The sequence below is a fragment of the Eschrichtius robustus genome, chromosome 11 (assembly GCF_028021215.1).
Source record: "Eschrichtius robustus isolate mEscRob2 chromosome 11, mEscRob2.pri, whole genome shotgun sequence".
In the NCBI taxonomy this organism is placed as follows: domain Eukaryota; kingdom Metazoa; phylum Chordata; class Mammalia; order Artiodactyla; family Eschrichtiidae; genus Eschrichtius; species Eschrichtius robustus.
The window spans coordinates 12,266,445-12,288,275 of NC_090834.1; the positions used below are offsets into that span (position 1 = coordinate 12,266,445).

General features: G+C 47.9%; 1 protein-coding gene across 1 annotated transcript in view; it reads right to left on the reverse strand.

Annotated features, from left to right (window-relative positions):
- The window catches only part of GRIK4 (glutamate ionotropic receptor kainate type subunit 4), a 301,261-nt gene that overhangs the window by 130,643 nt on the left and 148,787 nt on the right, over window positions 1–21,831 (reverse strand). Inside the window, exons 5-6 of the mRNA XM_068554669.1 lie at window positions 13,722–13,900; window positions 9,365–9,418 (exon numbers count right to left, since the gene is read on the reverse strand). Coding sequence (XP_068410770.1) covers window positions 9,365–9,418; window positions 13,722–13,900 — 233 coding nt within the window. The remainder of the gene's footprint in view (window positions 1–9,364; window positions 9,419–13,721; window positions 13,901–21,831) is intronic.

Genomic DNA, 21,831 nt, shown 5'->3' on the forward strand with positions numbered 1-21,831 from the left:
AAGAAGCTGAAGCCCAGCAAGGAGAAGTGGCATGCCTAGATAAATGCAGTAGAGTGAGGTGGCTAAGAGCTAACTGTCTGGGTGTGTGATCTGGTTCTACTACCTTGTGCAGAGTATCAAAACTTTATGAGCCTCAGCTTTCTCATCTCTAAAATGGGGATAAAATAGTGCTCCGCTAGAGTTGTTGTGTGAGGTTTAAACGAGAAAATAACTGAGAAGCACTTATTACAGAGCCTTGCATGTAGAAGGTAGTCAATAAATATCAACTATCATCACTATTACTATGTCACCCAGCTATTTAGCAGCAGGGCCATAACTAGAAGCCACAGCTGCTTCACTGCCCATCCTCTGTATGATGAGGCCTCCTGCTGATGTAACCCTTCCTCATGCAAATGTAACCCGACAGGTGCTGGTGTAACCTTGTCCCATGCAGGTGTAACCCTTCGGGTGCTGGTGTCACCCTGCCCCATGCCTTCTGACACCCAGCCAGCACTTGGCCCCTTCTCTCTAGATTCCCCAAGGGAAAAACTCTGAGATGCCGGTGCCTCTATAAACACAGCACAAATGGCCCCCTACCCTCCAGCATGCTGGTGGTGGCATCAAGAGCATGGTGCTCTAGTCTTACCTGTGGCAGGAAAATGAGACGGTGGTCACCACATCCAGCGAGCCATGCTGCCTGCAATGCCAGTGGCAGCCCGGGTGGCCCACCGACCATACAGCCCCCTGCTTCCGGTGCCCATTTCCTACCTTTCCTTGACATTTCATGATTCTGGCCCTGACCCTGAATCTCCACACTTCTCCCTGCCAAGGCAGCAGCTCCCTCCTTTGGCACAGGGCTCATCTGTGCTCGCTGACAATAGATTAGGGTGATTTTCTTTTCTTTATTAGGCAGTGATTACAAATCTCCCTGGGTTCATTAGTCGCTGGATAATCCTCCCAGATTTATTAGCTCACATTGCACTTCCTCCTTCACCTCTTCTCTTCAGATGGCATCTCTGCTGTCTCAGCGGCCGACTGGGCTTCGCCCAAAGGCCCTTAATTCTTCACGTCCTTTATCCAAACTACCATCAGTCTTGCGGAACAATGGTTCCTGCAGCCAAACCCGGCGGCTGACTGGAGGACAGAGACTCCTTCCAGACTAAAGAGTGGAATGAGCCCAGAGAATCTACACCTGTCCAGTGCAGTCCCCACCTGGAAGCGCCAGACAGGACCCTTGGGCCAGCAGCCCACCTGGGCCAGAGCATTCGAGGTGCAGACCCTTTTAGTTATAAGGGAGCTGACGCCTTTATAACGAAGTGCTCATCTCCATGGATACGGTCAGTTAGCCTCTAAACAGACATGCCAGGGCTTGGGATGCTAATTGATTTTCCAACATGCGCAAAAGAGACGTGTGATGATCATTAATCATTTAATAATGTGGCAGATATGGGTAGCCGAGCAGCACACTCATCTCCTCTTCTCCCTGGACGCATGGTACATGATGTTTCCCCATCTCACTTTCGGTAGGTGTGAGTGTGTGACTACATTCTAGCCAGTGGGATTGTGAGGAGAAATACCATGTGCCACTTCCAGGCCTGGCCCCCAAAGCCCTCCTGTGTCTGATCCTTTATGTTTTTCCCCATTCCTGGCCTCTCAGAGGACACATTAGAAGCTAGAAGAAGCCTGGGCCCCCAGAAGACCTTCTGGAAGGCTGCCTGATGATGAGGAACACACTTGGGGGACTTCGATTGAGTGAGAAATATACGCCTGCTGTGTGAAGCCATGGGATTGGGGTTTATCTGTTAAAGCAGTTGGCATTGCCTACTGAATACAAAGTGTTATCCATTGCTATTTTTTAACTTTACCAAAATTTTTTGAGATGGATATTACTATTCACATTTTACATATGAGGAAACTGAGGCCCCCAAGAGCATCAGGGCACACAGCTAGGAAGTTCTCAAGCTGGGGATTTTCACCAGGTCTGATGGACTCAAGGACTGGTTTTTACACACCAGCTTCTTTCTCCCATTATAAAGCTTCTTAATCAGGACTCTCAACTTCAGCCATGTGGTCTTGCTTCTTTCAGTTGGAAAACTCCAAATAGAAACAAGAAACACATCTGAACACTTCAAACCATTAAGATGGCTATTATCATAAAAACAAAAAGGAACAGGTTTTGGTAGGATGTGGAGGAACTCAAACCCTCATACATGACTGGTGGGAATAAAAATGGTACAGCTAGAAAGGAGTTTGGCTGTTCCTAAAAAATTAAACATAGAATTACCATATGATCCAGGAATTTCACTACTAGATATATACCCAAGAGGATTGAAAGCAGGACTCGATCAGGTATTTGTTCACATATGTTCATTGCAGCACTATTCATAATAGCCAAAAGGAAGAAGCAACCTAAGTGTCCACATGATGGATGAAGAGATAAAGTGTGGTATAGACATAAAATGGATTATTATTCAGCCTTAAAAAGGAAGGAAATTCTGACACACAGAGACCCCTGAAGACATTATGCTAGGTGAAATAAGGCAGGCACCAGAGGACAAATATTATCATTTCACTTATATGAAGCACTTAGAATAGGCAACTTCATAGAGACAGAAAGCAGAATGGTGGCTGCCAGGGACCGGGAGGAGGAGGGAATGGGGAGTTATTGTTTAACGGGTATAAAGTTTCAGTTTGGGAGGATGAAAAATGTTCTAGAGATGGACGGTGGTGACGGTTGCACAACAATTGAGTATACTTATTGCTACTGAATGGTACACTTTTTAAAATGGTAAATTTTATGTATATTTATCACTTTTAAAAAAATAGTTAAAAAAAGAATGAAGTTCTGATACATGTTATAACATGGATGAACCTAGAAAACATGCTGAGTGAAATAAGCCAGACACAAAAGGACAAATATTACGTGATTCCACTATTATGAAATATCTAGGATAGGCAAATTCATAGAGTCAGAAAACAGATTAGGAGTTATCAGGGCTGGGGGGAGGGGGAACGGGGAATTACTGCTTAATAGTTAAAGAGCTTCTGTTTGGGGTAATGAAAAGGTTTTAGAAATAGGTAGTGATGATGGTTGTACAACATTGTAAATGTAATTAATGCCACTTAATTGTAAACTTAAAAATGGTTAAAATGGCAAATCTTATGTTACATATATTTTACCACAATAAAAACGTTCAAAAAACAAAGAAAGCAACAAATCTGGATAAAGGCAGGAACCAATTTTTGAGGTCGCTCATGCATCTGTGTCCTTTGTGTCTTTGCAGAATAATTTTCTTGTTCGCCTTGCTTTGTCCCTTATTTGGTCCATCTTACTTTGGCCTGGACTCTTGACCCCTTACCTTGGCCAACCACCAGGACCTGCTTCCTTCTCGTTCCTCTCCAGATCCCTGGCCAGGGGCACATCCTGGTTCTCAATTTACCATAAAAGTTCTCATGATTTGGACCCCAGGAGCTGACCCTCTGGCTGGGTTCCCACCTTAGCCAGGTGCCTTCAGGTGACCCATTCCTACCTGTTGATCAGAGGTTTGTTCCCCTGATGGGACTGACCCCTGACCCATCAGAACCAGAAGCAGGGGCAAGAAGCTGTCTCACGGATCAAACCTCTGACACTAGCACAAACTACCCCAGATTCTGTTGCGAAATAGATATATAAATAAAAGACCTGGATATTTGTTTGCTGTTTGCTGTGACTGTGTGCCCTCAACAGCTACCAACTTCCTGTCCGTGACTTCTTCCTTTGTTCTGCAGCAAGTCTGTCCCTGTTCCTGGGTCTCTGCCCTCTTGCTGAAGTGTCTCTCACATTTGTCACACACCTCACTGAGCCTGGGCTCCCACTGGACCCCCAGACCTGGCTCTTCCCTGGCCCTGTGGAGTTCCTCCCCACTCTTCCCGTCATAGCTGCAGGATCCTCCCCGCCAGCCTCAGCTCTCCTGGCCCAACCTCTCCTTGCATCAGTCACCTCCGTCACTCAAAGCTCAAGGCTGGCACACTCACTCTCCCTGCTGGCCAGACCCCGATACAAAGAAACTGTGCCTTCTATAAGGTCAAAATGAATTGATGGTTTAGAAGTTTGATTCATGGTGGCTATTTCTGTCCCAACTCTTGTGATGGATAATCAACTGATGGAGTCCAGAGCAGTCAAACAAATCCAGTGATTACAGATGCCCTAAATCAATCTTAACACCTGGTGGGACAGAGGTATGAAGACCTGACCAATTACTCAGTAATTACTGACACCAGCAAACCCTACAATGGTTATGCACAATAACTGAACTACCTAGTTCTAGTCATTCTCTGGAAATTAATAAAATGGCATTTTAGGAGTCACTTTTATAGGCCATTAGAGGCTGGGCAGCAAAATAAAATTCTCCTGCTCTTTTCAGTACATGGGAAGCACAAATAGGACTTTTTAAAATAATACCTTCCCTTTACTAAACTTGTACTGTGAGTCAGTTTCTGTGTGGGTATTATCTACTGAGGCAGGTGTTATTAGTGTCCAAAAGCTGATGAGGTCACTGAGGCTCAGAGACATTAAGTAACTTGCACAGGATCACACAGCTGATCGCAGGTCAAACTGGAATTCTTAGTCATGTCTACAAATGCCAAAGCCCACACCTTTGTGCTAACTCTCAAAAAGCTAATCTGAGTGCCCGCTGCATCACTGTGGCAGAATTTAGAGAGATGGGACATGATGGGGATCCTTGAGGAATTCAGAGAAGAAATAAATAAAAATTAAAGTCTGGGTGGCATCTGTATTTGGGGAAAGGGACTGAAGAAGCACAGAGGCTCCCTTATGAACCTCTACATAAAGCCCCTAATGCTCTGGCCCAAGACTCCAACAGCAACTGGGCAGAAAGAATGGACTTAAAAATAGTTTCTTTACTCCTCATAGAGGTCTGTCCCTTCCAGAGAGCCAAGGCACTAATGAGAAGCATCCAGCATATTCTCTCACTGACTGATTTTTGCAACAGCTTTGCTTCTATTTTCTTGGCTATTACTCAGCCATCATCATTCATGCAGTTACTTTTCTGATTTCCTCTTGCAAACTTACAAACTGTGTGAATCCTGTTAATTCCAAGTTGAAAGAACTCTCTGACTGAGGCACGCTCCCAAAGCTCATCTCGTTCTGTGCCCACCCAAGAAGGACAAAAGCTCTTTGAAAGCTGAAAGTATCAGAGTGTTACAAAAAAGATACAGTGCCTTAGCATACGGTATTTCTTCTTCTCTTTCTGACTTACTTCACTCTATATGACAGCCTCTAGGTCCATCCACCTCACTACAAATAACTCAACTTCGTTTCTTTTTATGGCTGAGTAATATTCCATTGTATATATGTGCCACATCTTTATCCATTCATCTGTCGATGGACATTTAGGTTGCTTCCACATCCTGGCTATTGTAAATAGTGCTGCAATGAACATTGGGGTACATGTATCTTTTTGAATTATGGTTTTCTCAGAGTATATGCCCCATAGAGGGATTGCTGGGTCATATGGTAGTTCTATTTTTAGTTTTATAAGGAACCTCCATACTGTTCTCCACAGTGGTTGTATCAATTTACATTCCCACCAACAGTGCAGGAGGGTTCCATTTTCACCAGTCTTTCCAGCATTTATTGTTTCTAGATTTTTTGATAATGGCCATTCTGACCAGTGTGAGGTGATACCTCATTGGAGTTTTGATTTGCATTTCTCTAATAATTAGTGATGTTGAGCATCTTTTCATGTGCCTCTTGGCCATCTGTAATGGGATTTTTTTAAAAAATGGTACTGATGAACCTAGTTGCAGGGCAGGAATAAAGACATAGACATAGAGAATGGACTTGAGGACACGGGGTGGGAGGAGGAAGCTGGGGCGAAGTGAGAGTAGTAGCATCGACATATATACACTACCAAATGTAAAATAGATAGCTAGTGGGAAGCAGCCGCCTAGCACAGGGAGATCAGCTCGGTGCTTTGCGAGGACCTAGAGGGGTGGGATAGGGTGGGTGGGAAGGAGACGCAAGAGGGAGGGGATATGGGGATATATGTATGCATATGGCTGATTCACTTTGTTGTACAACCAAAACTAACACAGTATTGTGAAGCAATTATACTCCAATAAAGATCTATTAAAAAAATACAATGCCTTCAAAACATATAGAACTTGGCAGTTTATAATGCAGTTTTCTTTATCCTCACAACAACCCCTTAAGATTTTATTATCCCCACTTTACAAAGGAGAAAGCTGGGGCTCAGAGAGTCAACGTGACTCCCCCAAAGTCACACAGTGAGTATAAGGCAGAGTGGGGACTTGACCCAGGTCTCCTGACTTCACAGGCCAGTGCTTTCTCCACAAGATTCATCATCACAATCATTATTACCATGTTTGAGAAGAGGAAGTGGTGGGTTGCAGCGTGGGTGACGCTTTCTTAAACATCTCCAGGCCAAGCAACCGCGCATTATTCTCATTACCGTCCTGGGAACTTATCTTCCAAAAGACTAGCCTCCTTCAATCTGCAAAGACACCCCCATGACTCCTTGCTGCCCCGCTCCTTCCTCCTCTGCTGCCCTGGCTAACTGAACATGGGGGGTGCCCCTGGCAGGTGGGCACAAGGCAGGCGGCCCCTGACTTGCCTTTTCCCCCTCCTCCCCTCTACTTCCCAGGCTCCCCAAATGGAACACAATTGGAGTTTCATCTCTCTCTATTCTTCTGCTAACTTGCTGGGCTCCCCCAGATGCCTCCTTACGTTAGGCAAATGCTTTTGCATTGCTCTGGGAATAGTCTAATCCTTTTCTACCCTTTTCCATGTTAATGCTGTGATTTACAGCAGCAGTGTTAGACAGGAAAAAATAAATAAGCAAACAAAGAAGTTCCTTGTGCTTTACATTTCGAGGGCTAGAGACTGGGAGGGGGCGTGAGGGGGACTTCTGGGGCTCTAGCAATGGGCTATTTCTGGATCAGGGTGCTGCTGACACAGGTGTGCTCCCTTGGAGAATGTTCATTCAGCAGTGCACACATGATTTGTGTGGCCTTCTGTATGTATGCTAGACCTCAGTGGAAAAATTCCAACAGTGGAACCAGCAGGTTTGTGGTGGGGCAAGCCTGCCGTGGAGGGAGTCCCTACACCAGAAAAGCAGCTATGCTGGATTCTTCGAGGGGCCTTTCAACCCTGAGAGCAAAGGCCTGTAGGATGCTGCAGGCAGAACAATTCCACAGCAGCCCCAAGAAAGGGCTGTTCATGACACTCCAGCTGGAAAAGAACAGGGACCACAGAATCCCAGCCTGTCTCTTTGGGCAGCCATCTCCTCAACCTCGCAGGACATTTCAGGAGACCTGGTCCCTAAATCCCGGAAGGGACACTGCACAATCACCTAGGTTACCCTACCACCTGTGTTGGCCAAGAAAGGCTTAACTTCTAGGTAACCTTTTCCATTTTAAGATTCAAGAGTCACAACGGTGAGGTTGAATTCTGCTCCCTAAACACATCAAGGATCTTGCATTGATACCTGCCTTACATCTTTTAAGTAGGTTACTTTCATGAATGGCTACAAATAGACAAATGAATAATTATTAACTGGCACACCCATTCCTGGAGCAGTGCATATGTTTGAAGTCACTCAAATACCCAGGTATGTGAATATGCTGTTCCTCATCCCCGAATGTTCTTCCCTTCTTTGTCTAGGAAAAAGCCTACCTATCTTTCAGGATGTAGCTTAAAGGCCCCTTCTGTGAAGCATTTCCTGCCTGCTCCAGCTAGAGCAAGTGACCCCTGCTCTAGGGTCTAAAGCATTTTGTGTACACGTCTCATAGAATTTGTCACTATGCAATAGGACAAATACCTTGCAATAGGTTTTTCTGGGCCGGCTTGGTTTCTCATTCCCACTTTAATGGGCCGGCTTGGTTTCTTATTCCCATTTTAATTCCGAATGCCTGGCCCAGCTCCTGTTACATCAAAGCACGTCTGGATGAAGGGGCTACTTAAATGATCTGGATATCTCGCGCATTTATAAAATAAATAAGGGCACAAAATAATTAAACCTCTTCTCTGAATGACTGTTTATAACAGCTCTATCTGTAATAGCCAAAAACTGGAAACTATGTCTCTCCATAGGTGGATAGTTAAGCAAACTGGTACATCCACACCAAGAAATACGACTCGGCAATAATAAAGGGCAAACTATTGATTTATGCAACACCTCTGATGGATCTTGAGGGCAGTACTCTGAGTGAAAAAGGTTAACCTCAAAGGTCATTTACTCATGATTCCATTTATATAAAATTAGGAAATTCAGAAATAGAGAACAGATTAGCAGTTGCTAGAGGTTAGGGATGGTGGGAAGAAGGGAAGTGGGTGTGACTATAAAATGGTAGCTTGAGGGAGATCTTTGTGGTAATGAAATAGTTTTGTATCCTGATTGCTGTAGGAGTTACACACATCTACACACGTCTTAATAGCTTTGATATTTTGATATCCTGGTTATGATATTTACTGTAATAATGTAAGATGTAATCATTAGAGAAAAATGGGTTAAAGGTACATGGTACCTCTCTGTATTATCTTTTCAGCTTCCTGTAATCTATAATATCTATAATAATAATAATCTATAATAATCTCAAAACAAAAAGTTATAATTTTTTTAAACCTGTTCTCTGAGGTTCTTTCTACTCTCTAATTGAGTGTGTCTATACTTCACAACAACCTTTCACATCTCTTAATGTTTTACAATTTCAAAATATTTACACGCAGATTAAATTACATCATTTCGAAATGATGGCAACTCCATAATGTAGCTGTCCTTATGCCCATTTTACAGATAAGGAAACCAAGGCTCAGTGCTTGTTGAAGGGTACAAAGTTGGTACATGGCAAAAATAGTGCTCCAACCTGACTCAATAAAATTTCTACAGAACTGTCTTCTCAGCTGCAAAACAAGGGGATTTGGCAAGAATGGCCTCTGGAGGTGTATCCAGTTATAACACCTTTGTACATAGGACACGCATACTTTTTGTGCTCTAGCTTTCCTACTTCTGAGCCAGCCAGCATAAGGGTCTGGCCATGTAGAGACTGGACTGCAGGCCAGTAACTGGACCTATAGAGGAGAGCATCCATCAGAGGGCTCAGTGCTATGTTGCTGGTGGCATCTGAATGGAGGCATTAGATTCCCCAAATTTCCATTCTCTCCAGGCTAAGAACTGCTGGGATGAGAATCCCAGTGGCTCCTGGGTTTCCATATTTCTCAGATGCCCTGCCTCTCTGGCTGGCTTCTGCTCCTCTGTTCCATTTTCCCTACTTCCCATCTCCCGGGCTTCATTCCGTCACACCCCACGGACCCTAATTAATGACACTCTCTATGCCAAGGAGGTGAGCTGTGAAAATGTCTTACCAGATTAGTGAAGATGTATGTGTAATAGGCTGACACCATCCCCAGTTCCGCTGCCTGCAAAGGGAAGAGAAGGAGATTAGAGAGGAAAATAAAAACCCGCTGGAAATGCATGAGCAGGGAGGACTCCAAGTGTCCGCCCCTGGTCTGGCCCACTACCCTTCAGCACCAGCAGAGCAGACCATCTTGACTGATTGTTTCTTACATTGCCCTCGACCTTGGAGGATGGAGCACAGAAACCCTGGCCTCTAGAGTAGGGTCCCTCCCCCTCCACCCCACTCCCCACCCCTGCAGTGACACTCCTAGTAGCTGATATTCTCAGGTAAAACACATTCCCATGGATATAACTGGGTATTCTGGAAACCAAAGTGACTTTATGGGAAATGAAACAAATAATAAAACAGACTATAATCATTATCCCCACAACCATTAACAATACCAATGGCTAACACTCACTCACTGTTCAGTCTGCACCAAGCACTAGAAAGCATTTTACTTGGGTTAACCTGATGAGGTAGGCACTATTACTCCTTCACCACCCCCATTTGACAGCTGAGGAAACCGAAGCACCCAAGGCTGTGCAACTTGTCCAGAAGATCACATGTCTCATAAAAGGAAAACATGAAATTAAAGCCAGGCAGCCTAATACTCCCCTTGGAGGGCTATAATATTGATGGAACTATTGACACACTTCTCTTAGGGGCCGAGGCATAGATAGGAGAGAGTCTGTGGGTTGTAGGCAATTCCCAAATTAACTCCACCCCTAGCGGGATGAGAGTGAGAGAGACTCATAAGTGTATTCCTGAATCTGCAGTAATGTTGGAAACAGGCGAATCATTTGCAAACTTTGGTCCTTTAGTAGTAGTGAGGAGCAAGTTGCCTGTGACGTGCCCTTGGTCACAGTGCATCAGCAAGGCTCAGCCCACGGTTGAGAGCTGTGACTTCAGAAGGGCCTCTTTTTGTCTGACCTTCGTAGCCATCATAAATACCCCTAAGCAACCTTCCCTGTCGGCGTGCCTGGCTTGGAGTGTGACAGGTGCTGTAGACGCCGGCAAGGAGATCACGGAAATAATGAGCCCAGCTCTCCCCAGGGCCCTCATCCCTCCTGACAGTCGGTTAGATCTGCATCATGTAGCCCACAGCCCTGGGCCCCTGGGAAACCGTTTTTGTTATGACTACTGAGGTGCATGGGGGGAAAAAACAAGGCCAGGGATGATTAAATTTTCCCCTTACATCATGTTGATCCCCGAAGGAACTCCAATAACTTTGTGAGCATTCTCACAGGAACCTTCACAGGCTCCTTGAAGGATAGGCCAGGGTAATTATATCACTGCCATTCCAATGGGAAACAAATGCCTGGGGCAAGATTACACGGGTGGGGGGGGGGTCCTGATAGAGCCCAAGGACCCTGACGGGAGGTTCCTCCTTCCTCCAGCAAAGCTACATTGCCTCCTCCACTTCCAAGAAGATGGTGGGGCATGATGCTCACCTCCATCCCTTCCCTCCCCCACTGCTGTCCGTATACTAATGCCCTTGCCTCTCACCACTGCCTAGGCCAGCGAGAGCTCCCGGGTTACAGGGATGGGCTGGGGGCAGGGGGCTGGGAGAGGGCACCGTCAGATGGTTAAAACCCACTTTGTGAAATCTGCTGTCCTAAAAATAAGAGACAAGAGATCCTTGGTTTTTAAGACCTGAATTCTGGGTAAACATGGAGTTCGTTGCCAGAACAGCCGCTCAATAAAGTAGGGGATTACTCTGAAAATCCTCCTGAAATCAAGAGGCAGCGGGGTGCTGCCTAGCTCTGGGGCCAGGCTCAGGAGTGCACACCGAGACTCCCAGAAGCTCCGTACAGCCTCTGGTCACACTGCTTCCCACGCTGAGTTCATCCTCCCTGAGGCCCCTCAAGGCCGGGTTGTAGCCCCGTGAAAGAGGAGTCTGGAGCTCCAGGGAAACATGCGGACTGAGTCCAGGACGGATGCAGGGCCGGCCTGCTGGGGCTGCTAGGAATTCAAATGGGAACAAGGTTTCCCGAAACCTCGCTGGTCACTGATAGATTTGGTTCCAAGGTCACAAGGGCTGAGTCTGACAGGGGGCCTCAGGAAAGCCTGCACCCAGCAGAACCATTTGCTAATAATGATCATTACAAGGGAATTTCCTTCAAATGCACAGCCATAAAAAAAATTAAAGGCGTTTATAATGAAAATACCCAGTATTGGCAAGGGTGCTATAAGACACCTATATGCTGCTGGTGGGAGTGTAAATCCTTACAGCCTTTCTAAAAGGCAATCTGGCAAATCATATCAAAATCCTGAAAAGCATGCATACCTTTAACTCAGTAATTCCACTCTTAGAAATTTATGTTCAGAAAATATTCATGAATTTGCATAAAGATTTATGTACAACGATGTGCATCCCAGCATTATTTATTATAGCAAAGATTGAAAACAACCTGTATCTCCAACAATAAAGGATGGTTAAATAAATTATGGTACATCCATGTGATAGGAAATGATGCAGCCATTAAAATATTTGTAGAAAAATATGCAATGACATGAGAAAAATGCATGGCATATTATTAAGTAGAAAAAAAAACAGTTTTCCAAAGAGTGTGTGCAGTGTGATAATAATTTTGGAAAAGGAAAAAATGTGTCTGTAAAGGCAGAAAGGCTAGACATCAAAATTTAATAGTGGTTCTCTCTGGGTGATGGAATTGTGAATGATGTTTATTTTTTTCTGTGTGCTTTTCTGTACTTTCCTAAATTTCAACAATGAAATACACATATCAAAAAGAGGGGGGAGGCAACTGCATATGCTGGGAGCGATGAAATATTCCTGGGCAAGGGCTGAGCCTAAAAGACCCACCGGGGGCCCGTCCAGGTAGGAACCAGCTACCGTAGGTTCTGACCCGCCCCTGGCAAGGGGACTGCGGGAAATCTATCTCACGCCCTACTCCCCACCTTCCTGAGGACTCCTCAGCCTCTATCGCTCGTGCCCTGAAATTTAGAGGAACTTTTCTGTCTTTGATGACTTCCTCAATCATAGCTCCGGACATAAGAGAAGAAAGAGAAAGAGAAAAATTCTGTGTTTGAGTGTGTCTGTGAGTTGGGTATACCCACACAGACAGACGTGGGTTTGGAGCTGTGGAAAATTACTATAGCAACAGGCTGAAGGGACAGCCCGCAGTACTCAGAGAACTCATTCTAATCTCTTATTAATTCTGAGACAAAACTAGCTGGGGTGGGGAGGTTAGGAGACAGCGAGGGAAGGAGAGGAAGAGAGAATCATCGCGTGTCTGCCGGCCTCCTCATGGTTCGGCAGAGGTTAATGAGGAACCTCACTCCCCCACTGGAAGATGGCAGGTTGCGCTTAAATGTGCAATTAAAATGGCATTAGAAGAGATCAATGTGCCTGGAGAGGCTGGGGGAGCTGCCAGAGCCATGGCGGAGCCTGGAAGCAGGGTCTACTCTTTCTGGGGCTGCTTGCCTAGCTGAACCACCAGCCCAGGAAGTGGAGCCAGTGATTCCAAGGATGTCCAGCAGTTTGCAGCTTTGCAGCTGTTTGTCCAGAGTGGACCCCCAGGCATTGACTTCTCTCTCTCTCTCTCTCTCTTTCTCTCCATTTCCATGTGTATATGTTGATTCAGGGGCTAGCACCCTGCCCCTCTGTGTCCCGGGGGGTAGAGGAAATGGGCTGATTTGCTGTTAAGGGAACCAATGCCAGCTTCGCTCTGCTCCTTACAGGGCCGGGGGTTGGACAAAGCTGCTCATCTCGCAGAGTCTCAGTTTCTTCATCTGCCGAGGGAAGATATCACGCCCACCTCACGTGGTCATGGGGAGGATTACACTGAGAAATTACATGACAGCACTTGGTGAACTGTAGTACACATGTAAGGATTACACACGTGCCCGAGATTCAGTAATACACACGGATGTGACTGCCCTGGTTGTCAAAATATGGAGATGCTTCTACTCCTTTTGGCAAATAGCCTCTGTCCCAAGTGCCCAAGTGGCCCACCTCCCCCCCACCCTAGCCCCTCCTAGGAACCCCTGGACCACAGAGCCCCTGACAGGTCTAGGCTTGGCCAGTGTTTCAGCTGGTAGCTGCCCTGTTGCACCATGAGTTACATGTTTCTATGGCATTGCCATCACCCTGCTCTCTCCTTTCAGCTCTCAGGAGCCGCCCATTGGAACTGAAGCACACAGAGGCTTGTCAGGGTCAGGAGTCCAGCCCCGGGCTCCTTCAGCCTCGGCCCAGGAGGATGGATGCCCAAGGCAAGAAGCGAGCAGAGTGCCAGCTCAGAAGGAGGGGGAGGGGGAGGAATGCTCGGCGCCCACCGGCACCCGCCCGGCCCAGCGCTCACCTTCAGAAGGATGGTGTGGGACATGGAGGCGTTGGCATGGATGATGATGGTGGCTGTCTTGTCGTCCCGGATCTCCTTGAGGAGCGGGGTGGGGTCCCTAGTGTCATCCAGCATCCGGACCGAGAGCGTGTCCTTGGAGATCAGGAATTGCCGAAGCAGCTTCTCGAGGTTTAAAAGGCCTGCAGGGGAAGAGAGGACAAAGCCCCTGAGGGTCCACGGCGCTGCCTCGGGAGACACGGGAGCCAAAGCAGGACAAGCGAAGACTCGGGCGGGAGTCAGGGTCGCGGGTCTGCCCCCTGTTGGCTAAGCAGGCACACCCTAACCTGAGCGAGTCTCTTAACCTCTGGGGCGCCCTGTCACCCCATCTCAAATGAAAAGAACCCTCCTCAGCGCCCAGGGCCTCCCCCGACTCCCTGGGGAATGCTCTTTGAAAGCAGAGCGTGAGGTTCCCTTGAGTCGGACAAGAGAATCCCCACTCCTTCCCACGGCCCTGGGGGCGGCGCTGCCCAGCAGCCAAGACCTGTGCTCAGAGACCACCAGGCCTGGGTTTCCTTCCCTAACTTGGCCACTTGCTCACTGGGTGACCTCGTGTGGCTGGGTCTCTTGACCTCAGCTGCTCACCTGAGAAATGAGAATACAGGCAGACCTCAGAGGTATTGCGCATTCGGTCCCACGCCACCGCCATAAAGCGAGTCACAAGAATTTTTGGGTTCCCCGGTGCATATAAAAGTTATGTTTACACTATACTGTAGTCTGTTAAATGTGCAATAACATTATGTCTAAAAAAAGCAATGTACATACCTTAATTTAAAAATATTTTATTGCTTAAAAAGGCTAACCATCATCTGAGCCCTCAGTGGGTCGTAATCTTTTTGCAAGAGTAACATCAAAGATCACCGATCACATAACAAATATAATGATAAAGAAAAAGTTTGAAATATGGTGAGAATTATCAAAAGGTGACACAGAGACACGTAGTGAGCAAATGTTGTTGGAAAAATGGCACCGATAGACTTGCTTGAGGCAGGGTTGCCACAGACCTTCAATTTGTAAAAAAGCGGTATCTGCGAAGCGCAATAAAGCGAGGTGTGCCTGTAATATCAGTGGCCAGAGCTCAGGGCTGTGGAGAAGATTAAATGAAGTAACACGCCAAGTGCTTAGGCCAGAACCTCGCACATGGTGAACCCTCATAAATGTTACACCCAGCCTTTATTTCCATGGTGGAAGTCGGGGAGCAATTCCCTCAAGGTCACAAGGCCCAGAGAACAGGTCTAGCGAAAGCCTTTGAACTCCTCAGAGCACCATGGCTGCACTGAGACAAGGTATTATTATGATTATGAAAGAACAGGTCTTGAATTGCATTCCAGCAGGCAATCATGTGGGACCAGAACAAAACAGAAAACTGGGATTGTGCGCTAAAGACTCTCCCCTTCCCTCGCTATTTGCCATCTAGCATATATGGGAGGAGGGATTCCAGAAGGATGTCACTGAGACACAAAGGTCTTAATCCTGCTTTGTCTCTGAAAAGGCAGGCCAGGAGGAGGGTGTGTGGTTGGGTGGAGGTCTCCTGAGAAGACAGCAGCCTCAATTCCAATGGAAAGAGACCTATAGGCATTTGCTCTCAAAAGCCAATCAATGATAAGAGTTACATTTATTGAATTCTTATTGTGTTCCAGGTAATGGGCTAAACATTTTAATGGTTCATCTCATTTAAGTCCTCCCAAGGATCCTATAAAGTATTCGAATCCCACAGCACAGAGGCGAACAGGAGGCAGGAGAGGAATAACTCTCCCAGACACAGTCTGCACACACTGAGGGTGGCCCGGGAAGGGTTGCTTTCTAACCAAAGATCCCAGTGCTCTGGTGTCTGTACTGGTTAAAGGAATATTAAATGCGGAGATGTCATGGATATGACCCTCTCTGTTCAGGTCACGCCCCCTCCTGACCCTTGAGAACCAAAAGGTAAGATGGGGGGCATCTGAAGAGCATTCATAGCACCTCCCTCATTTTGTAGAGAGACGACAGGATGTGCCCAGGAACACAGCTGGGACCAGAATCCCCATTTTCTCGTCTCCATCCAACCCTCTTCCCCTGAGACAGACTGCCTCTTAGGATAAAATGCAGCAGGAAGCATCAGGCACAGAACCCAGGGAGGCCTGGAGACACGCGTCTCTGGGCTTTGGCGGGGAAGCCTTGGTGTGCCGTGTTAACAAGGAAAAGGGAGCAGGGTAGAGCCCACGGGCCTGGCATGATGGAGACTGGAGTTCCGGAAGGTGGGGTCAACCCCTAACTCCCATCCCCAAGGTCCTGAGAAGGTGGTCCCAGGAGCTGGAGGCTGCGTCAGGGAGCAGGGAGCCCCCGGAGGGCCTGCTATTCACAAAGAAGCTTCAGAAACCCAGGCCGTGCAAGCCCAGCATCGGGTTGGCCTTTCCTTCCTTCCCAAACAGGCCTCGGTAGAGGCTTGTACAGACCCCCTGTTGCTATCGGTGCCCCTCCCAGTCCCTCACCACCGGCTTCCATCCAGAGTGGCACTGATGCTGCCAGGGCACTTCCTGCCAACCCAGATGCAGAAGATCTGGATTCAAGCTCAGGGTCAACCCTCGCTGGCTGTGTGACCTTGAGAACCATCTAACCTCTTCAAGGCTCCACTCTTCATCTGTAAAATGGGCATAGCAGGTGAGAACTCACTGAGATCCTATGTGAAAGCACACTTGGAACTGGCATGCATAGAATCAGTGTTACTTCTTTTGTGCCTACTCATCCCCACAAGAACCCAAAGGTCAGGAATGGTGACTCAGTGAGGCAGAAGGAAGAGGGAGGAAGGTACACATCTGTTCATCCAGCACTCACTGTCCTAAGGGCCCGGCAACCGGCCAATAGGACACCAGCAGAGAAGTTAGATCAGGTACAGACCCTGCCCTCAGGATCTTAGAGGCCAGGAACCTGTAGCTAAGTCTATAGCAAAGTTCAAATCATATCCCCACTACCATATATAAAATAGACAACTAATAAGGACCTGCTGTATAGCACAGGGAACTCTACTCAATACTCTGTAATGGCCTATATGGGAAAAGAATCTAAAAAAAGAGTGGATATATGTATAACTGATTCACTTTGCTGTACACCTGAAACTAACACAACATTGTAAATCAACAATACTCCCATAAAAATTTTTAAAAAAACAACCCAAGTGACATCCCTATTTCGTTTGGCGGCCTGAAAATCTGGTTTCCTATGGGGCACCTCCACTGTGTCCTATCTGTAAAATGGAGAGAATATTCACATCTTCTCAGAGATGATGGGAAAAGCAAAATCCCACTTGGACAAAGGTCTGAGCACCCGATCCAAAGGACAAGGAGGTCGGGGAGGCCACAGAGCTGGAGCTGCCGAAGTCTTGGCCATCTCCTTGGCTCAAGGAAAGATCTGCCAGGGCATGCTCTAAGGGAGCAGCTGGAGGTATGAGTAACGGGGGAATGGTGGGTGTGAACCCCCATAGGACCTGGAATGCAGCAGGGAGAATCTCTGGAGCCCGACCGGGGAGAGAGGCCAAATCCCCTGGGATCCTTCAGATGGGCAATGAAATTCAGTGGGAGAAGACAAAAGCCTGGGGAGTGACAGTACAATTACACACAGCATGGAGCAGCCTGACAAAGGCAGCCCAGGGACCCTTCATCCCTTTAAAGCTGGCAGGTGCACTGAGCTCCCGGGTAAAAGAGCCCCAATGTGTCAGGGAAACTGGGGACCCTGCTCTAATCGATGCCCACATGCCCCACCCCACCCCCTGCCCCTTGGGGTGCTCTGCTGCCCTTAAACAAGGAAGCAGTATCCCTTCCCCTTCTCACCCAACACTGTTTGCTGGGGGGCAGGGAAGGCCCAGGGAAGGGCAGGGGAGAAGGGCAGCGAGTCCCTGGGAGGTCCGCAACCGCCCCCAGGATCTCCTACCCAGTCACTCCCTTTCCCAGGCTGCACTGCACCTGAAGTAACAGAAAGAGCGCCAGGTGGGCCGTGCATCCCAGCTCCTGTACCGCCCGTAGGTTAGCTAGTGTGAGCCATTCTCTATGCCCCTCTGCCCCTCCATGTCCTCATCTGTGAGATAAGGGTCATAACCACCTCACAGGGGGAGTCAGAGGATGGCAAGTCAGCAGAACAGTGTCTGTCACCCGGAAGGCACCTCCCAAATCCGGCTTCCATCCATCCCCCCTCCCCCACTCGCTCACATCCCAACGGTCCTTCACCCCATCTCCTCCCCCAAACCCTCTCTCCGATCTCCAGCCCCCACCCACTTCTCTCTTCTCCCAACTCACACAGGATTTATTATCCAATTCACAGAATACAGCCCTTGGTTATAAGCCATATGAAACATTTGATAGCATATGCTTATGCATATGCGCATGTTATGCATATATGCATATATGCATGTATTACGATAGATAACATGCACTGTAATTATTTCACAGTGCTGGGCAGGGCTCCTATTTCAAACTCCTCGGCTCATCCCCACTGTGAGGTAGGGCGCACGGTGCTTGCCGGTGGACTGAACACAGACCGCTGGGGGAAGAGAGAGACTCTGCATCCTAACAGATCAGGGGAGCAGCCCTGCCAGGTGGGAACAGACACCACGTCACTTGAGGAGCCACTGAAGGAAGTGGGTGCCTGGTCTGAGGAAGAGGGGAAGGGCTGTCATAAGACAGACTTGCTCTTGACTTGTAGTCAAGGGCTAACCCCAGAAATAATGAATGGATGGAAGTCGCAGGGGGACGCACTTAGCTATCATAAGGAAGAAGCTCTGTTGGAACCGTCTAAAGAGGCAGTGGGCTGCATCAGGAGGGAGTGAGTTCCCCATTGCTGGAGGTAGTCAAGGAAAGACTGAAGCCCCAGTTGAGGATGGTTGTAGAGGGTATGAAACCAGGGGTCGGAAAGTTGAACTACAAAAATGTTAATGTCTTTCCAGCCCAGAGAGTCTTTATGAATCAGAAAAGGATCCTTTTTTTATACTAGGTAGCGGAAAGCAGCTGCAGAAGAGGAAAAGTGGTTTAGTTACATAAAGAAGATTAGAGTTTTTCAGTGCAGTTTGGCATTTTCCAATTGTCGTTCTCCTCACCTCTATCTGTTTCATGGAACTAAGGGATTTGCCAAAGGCAGCTGCCACCAGAGGGGTTAAAAGCTGCTCTCTCCCCGCTTCCCCTCCACCTCCACCCTGACCCTCCTCTCCTGAGGGACCCTTGGACCAGCAGCGAGTCTGCCTGCCGAGGCCAAGGCTGAGAGGGACCTGGGGAACCTATTAGTCTCGCTCAGGATGCAATGGGATGGATGGATGTGAAACCCAGTAGGCTGGCTGTTCTAGGAAGAAGGAGGGAGACTGGCTTCTGGGACTGGGACCCAGGGGCCAGGTGGGGCGGGGAGGAAAAGGATGGAGAGGCTGAGAAAGGCACAGCAGGGGTTACACAGGTCTGCAGGACAAGGACACAAACACCTAAGGGATGGGTCTGCAGGGCACACAGAGGACATTTGCATCAAAAATTAAGAATAAATAATCATGTCAACAGGCATCCCTCCTCTCCACTGGCTGATTCCCTGGGCTGCAAGCTTTGATGCTGGAAAATGTTAATATTCCCAGCAGGGGCAACACTTTAAAATCTTGTGGGAGGCAGCTGATGGAATACCGACCAGAGGATTATGGCGAGGATTTAGGGAGACTATGTGAGCTCACCACCATGCACCGTGCCCTAAACCTGGTACCTCTCCAGTCCCCTCCCCCTGCCAGGTGCAAGCGCCTCGGGTGTATGGTTTTCACGTCCTGTTTTTCCAGGGAGCAGATTCTGATGGAGAGAGAGGGATGAGGGTCCGAGGTGTTGTCAGTGGGGCAGGGGCACGGAACAAATTCAAATGCTTGAACGACGTACGTATTTCACCTGCTTCTTGGTTTTGTCCCATCCCACACCTGGGCTTGGCCCCGGGAAAGGGCAGAAAGGGCCAGACCACGGGGGCCAGAGGGGGAGACAGAGAGGGGATGGAGGAGCAGGCAGAGACCTCTCAGTCCCAGGAGGACCACCTGCTAGCTTGCTCAGCCATGGAGGCTGCCCCCTCCTCTGACGGCAAGGATGAGCGTGGGGAGAACCTGCCCTCTGCGCTCCCCTCAGCCTCTCCACTTCAGGGTGTTTGTTGGTTTATTAATTACTGGGGCCCAGGAGGCATCCCTGCCCTGAGAACTGCCTTCAGTGTTTCCTAAGCTTCTTCACATACTGTTGATTTAACCCTACAAGTGCCCTGGAAGCAGGTATTATCATTATTCCTGGGTAGAGACCAAATCACTGCAGCAGGAGAGACACTGGGACAGATCACAGAACTAACTGGCCAAGGTCCAAACCCAGGTTTCTGATTCCAAGTTCTGGCCTCTGATTCACCACTTGAGTTGCCTGGGAAGGCCTCAGTCCTCCCATAAAACTAGGAAAAATGGTCCCTCACTTCTGTCTCTTCCACAGTGTTCGGAGATGCAGGGAGAGGAGGTAACAAGAACCATGTGACCTTGAAAATGGACTTAATCTCTTTTCTTCACGCATATAATAAAAATGTCTATAGAGCCCATCTTATATGGTTAATGTGAGGTTTAAATGAGATAATTTCAAACCCTTAGCAGAGTGTTTGTTATATAGGAAGTGTTCCGTAAGTGGTTAATTTGTATCACCATAAGCAAAAGGCCTCTCACAGTGCCTCCTGGGGGTGGCACTAGAAAGGCCAACTACTGCCCCCCTCGTCCCCCAGCTACTCACACGGGACTCTGGGTGTCATTCCCGACACACCAGTCCTCCACCCACTACTGCCACAACCAGGGTTGCAGGATAAAGTAACAGTAATTAAATGTGTATTACATTCTGGGCCCAGATACCTTCCACCCAATCACCCTGAGACGCGTTATTATCCCCACTTTACATGGGAGGGAACTAAAGCTCAGAGAGGTAGAGTGACCTGCTTCACGTCACACAGCTCATGAGTGGTGGAGCAGCTTGGTTTGCCTGCAAAGACGGTTCCCATTTTACTGAACCAGCCTGCGTTTCTTTTCAGCCGCACTTCCTCCCCAGGAGACCAGAGTCTCTCCTCTCCAACATCTGGACCGAGTTTAGCCAACACAGGGATGTTACAAGGACAGAGCGGAACTCTGGTCACGCCACTGCAGGTCCTGACCTGACCTTGTTCAAAAGGGATTCCAGGAAGGAAAGAGAGTTAAAACCATGTGTGCTGTGTGTTCCCTAGGTGTGGACTCTGTTATACACTGTGTGTCATCCTATTTTATCCCCTCAACCACCCTGGGAGGGAGGAAGCCTCATCCCCATTTTATAGATGAGACAACAGAGGCTAGCACGTGCCTAAGTCACTTTGCCAAGATCACACAGGTAGCGCATAAACGGCAGAGGGTGTAGGGGCTCAGGACTTGTAGCTACAAAAAAGGACATTAAAATACTTAGAAACACCAAAGCAAGCCTGAAAAAAAAGTTGATTTGAGCTATGTACAACGATACCAGGAAAATACACGGCATATTATACTTGTGACCACGAAGAGTGAAAGGCTCTGGGTCCAGCCTGAGTGTCTCAAAAGGTAACTCTGTGGCAGGGCTCACCAAAGGGGCCTTGGGGACAGTAGTGGGGGACCCCAACTTTCCTAGGAAGTCCCCTAACAGCAAACTCCCCCCTCCCCAGGCTCCGCGGGGATGACCAGAGGGCCGTGCCTGGGTTCCTCACTTCTCCTCCCCCAGCCTCACTAGAACTAGGTACTTGCAGAGATGTTCTAATTTTTTTTCCCCCATTAAAGAAAAATAATGTAATCCACAGTACAACTCTACTTGGTCCAAAACCTGCTTATTGAAAATCTACTTTGGGGAGGGAGGAGAGTACATGGCATGATTCCCCAGGGAATGATCTCTGTTATGCTTAATTTTGACAGCAGGAAAATAGAATTAGATTCCTGTTCCTAATTCGACTTGCAGTGTCTCTTGGCCCTGCATTAATAAGGAAGATGGAAGAGTGTCTCCTCCCAAGCTCTGAGCTGCATTTCCCTTCAGTCCCTCATTTCTTCAGCCTTTGGTTAGATTTTGAATCCTCTTTGCGCTTGAAC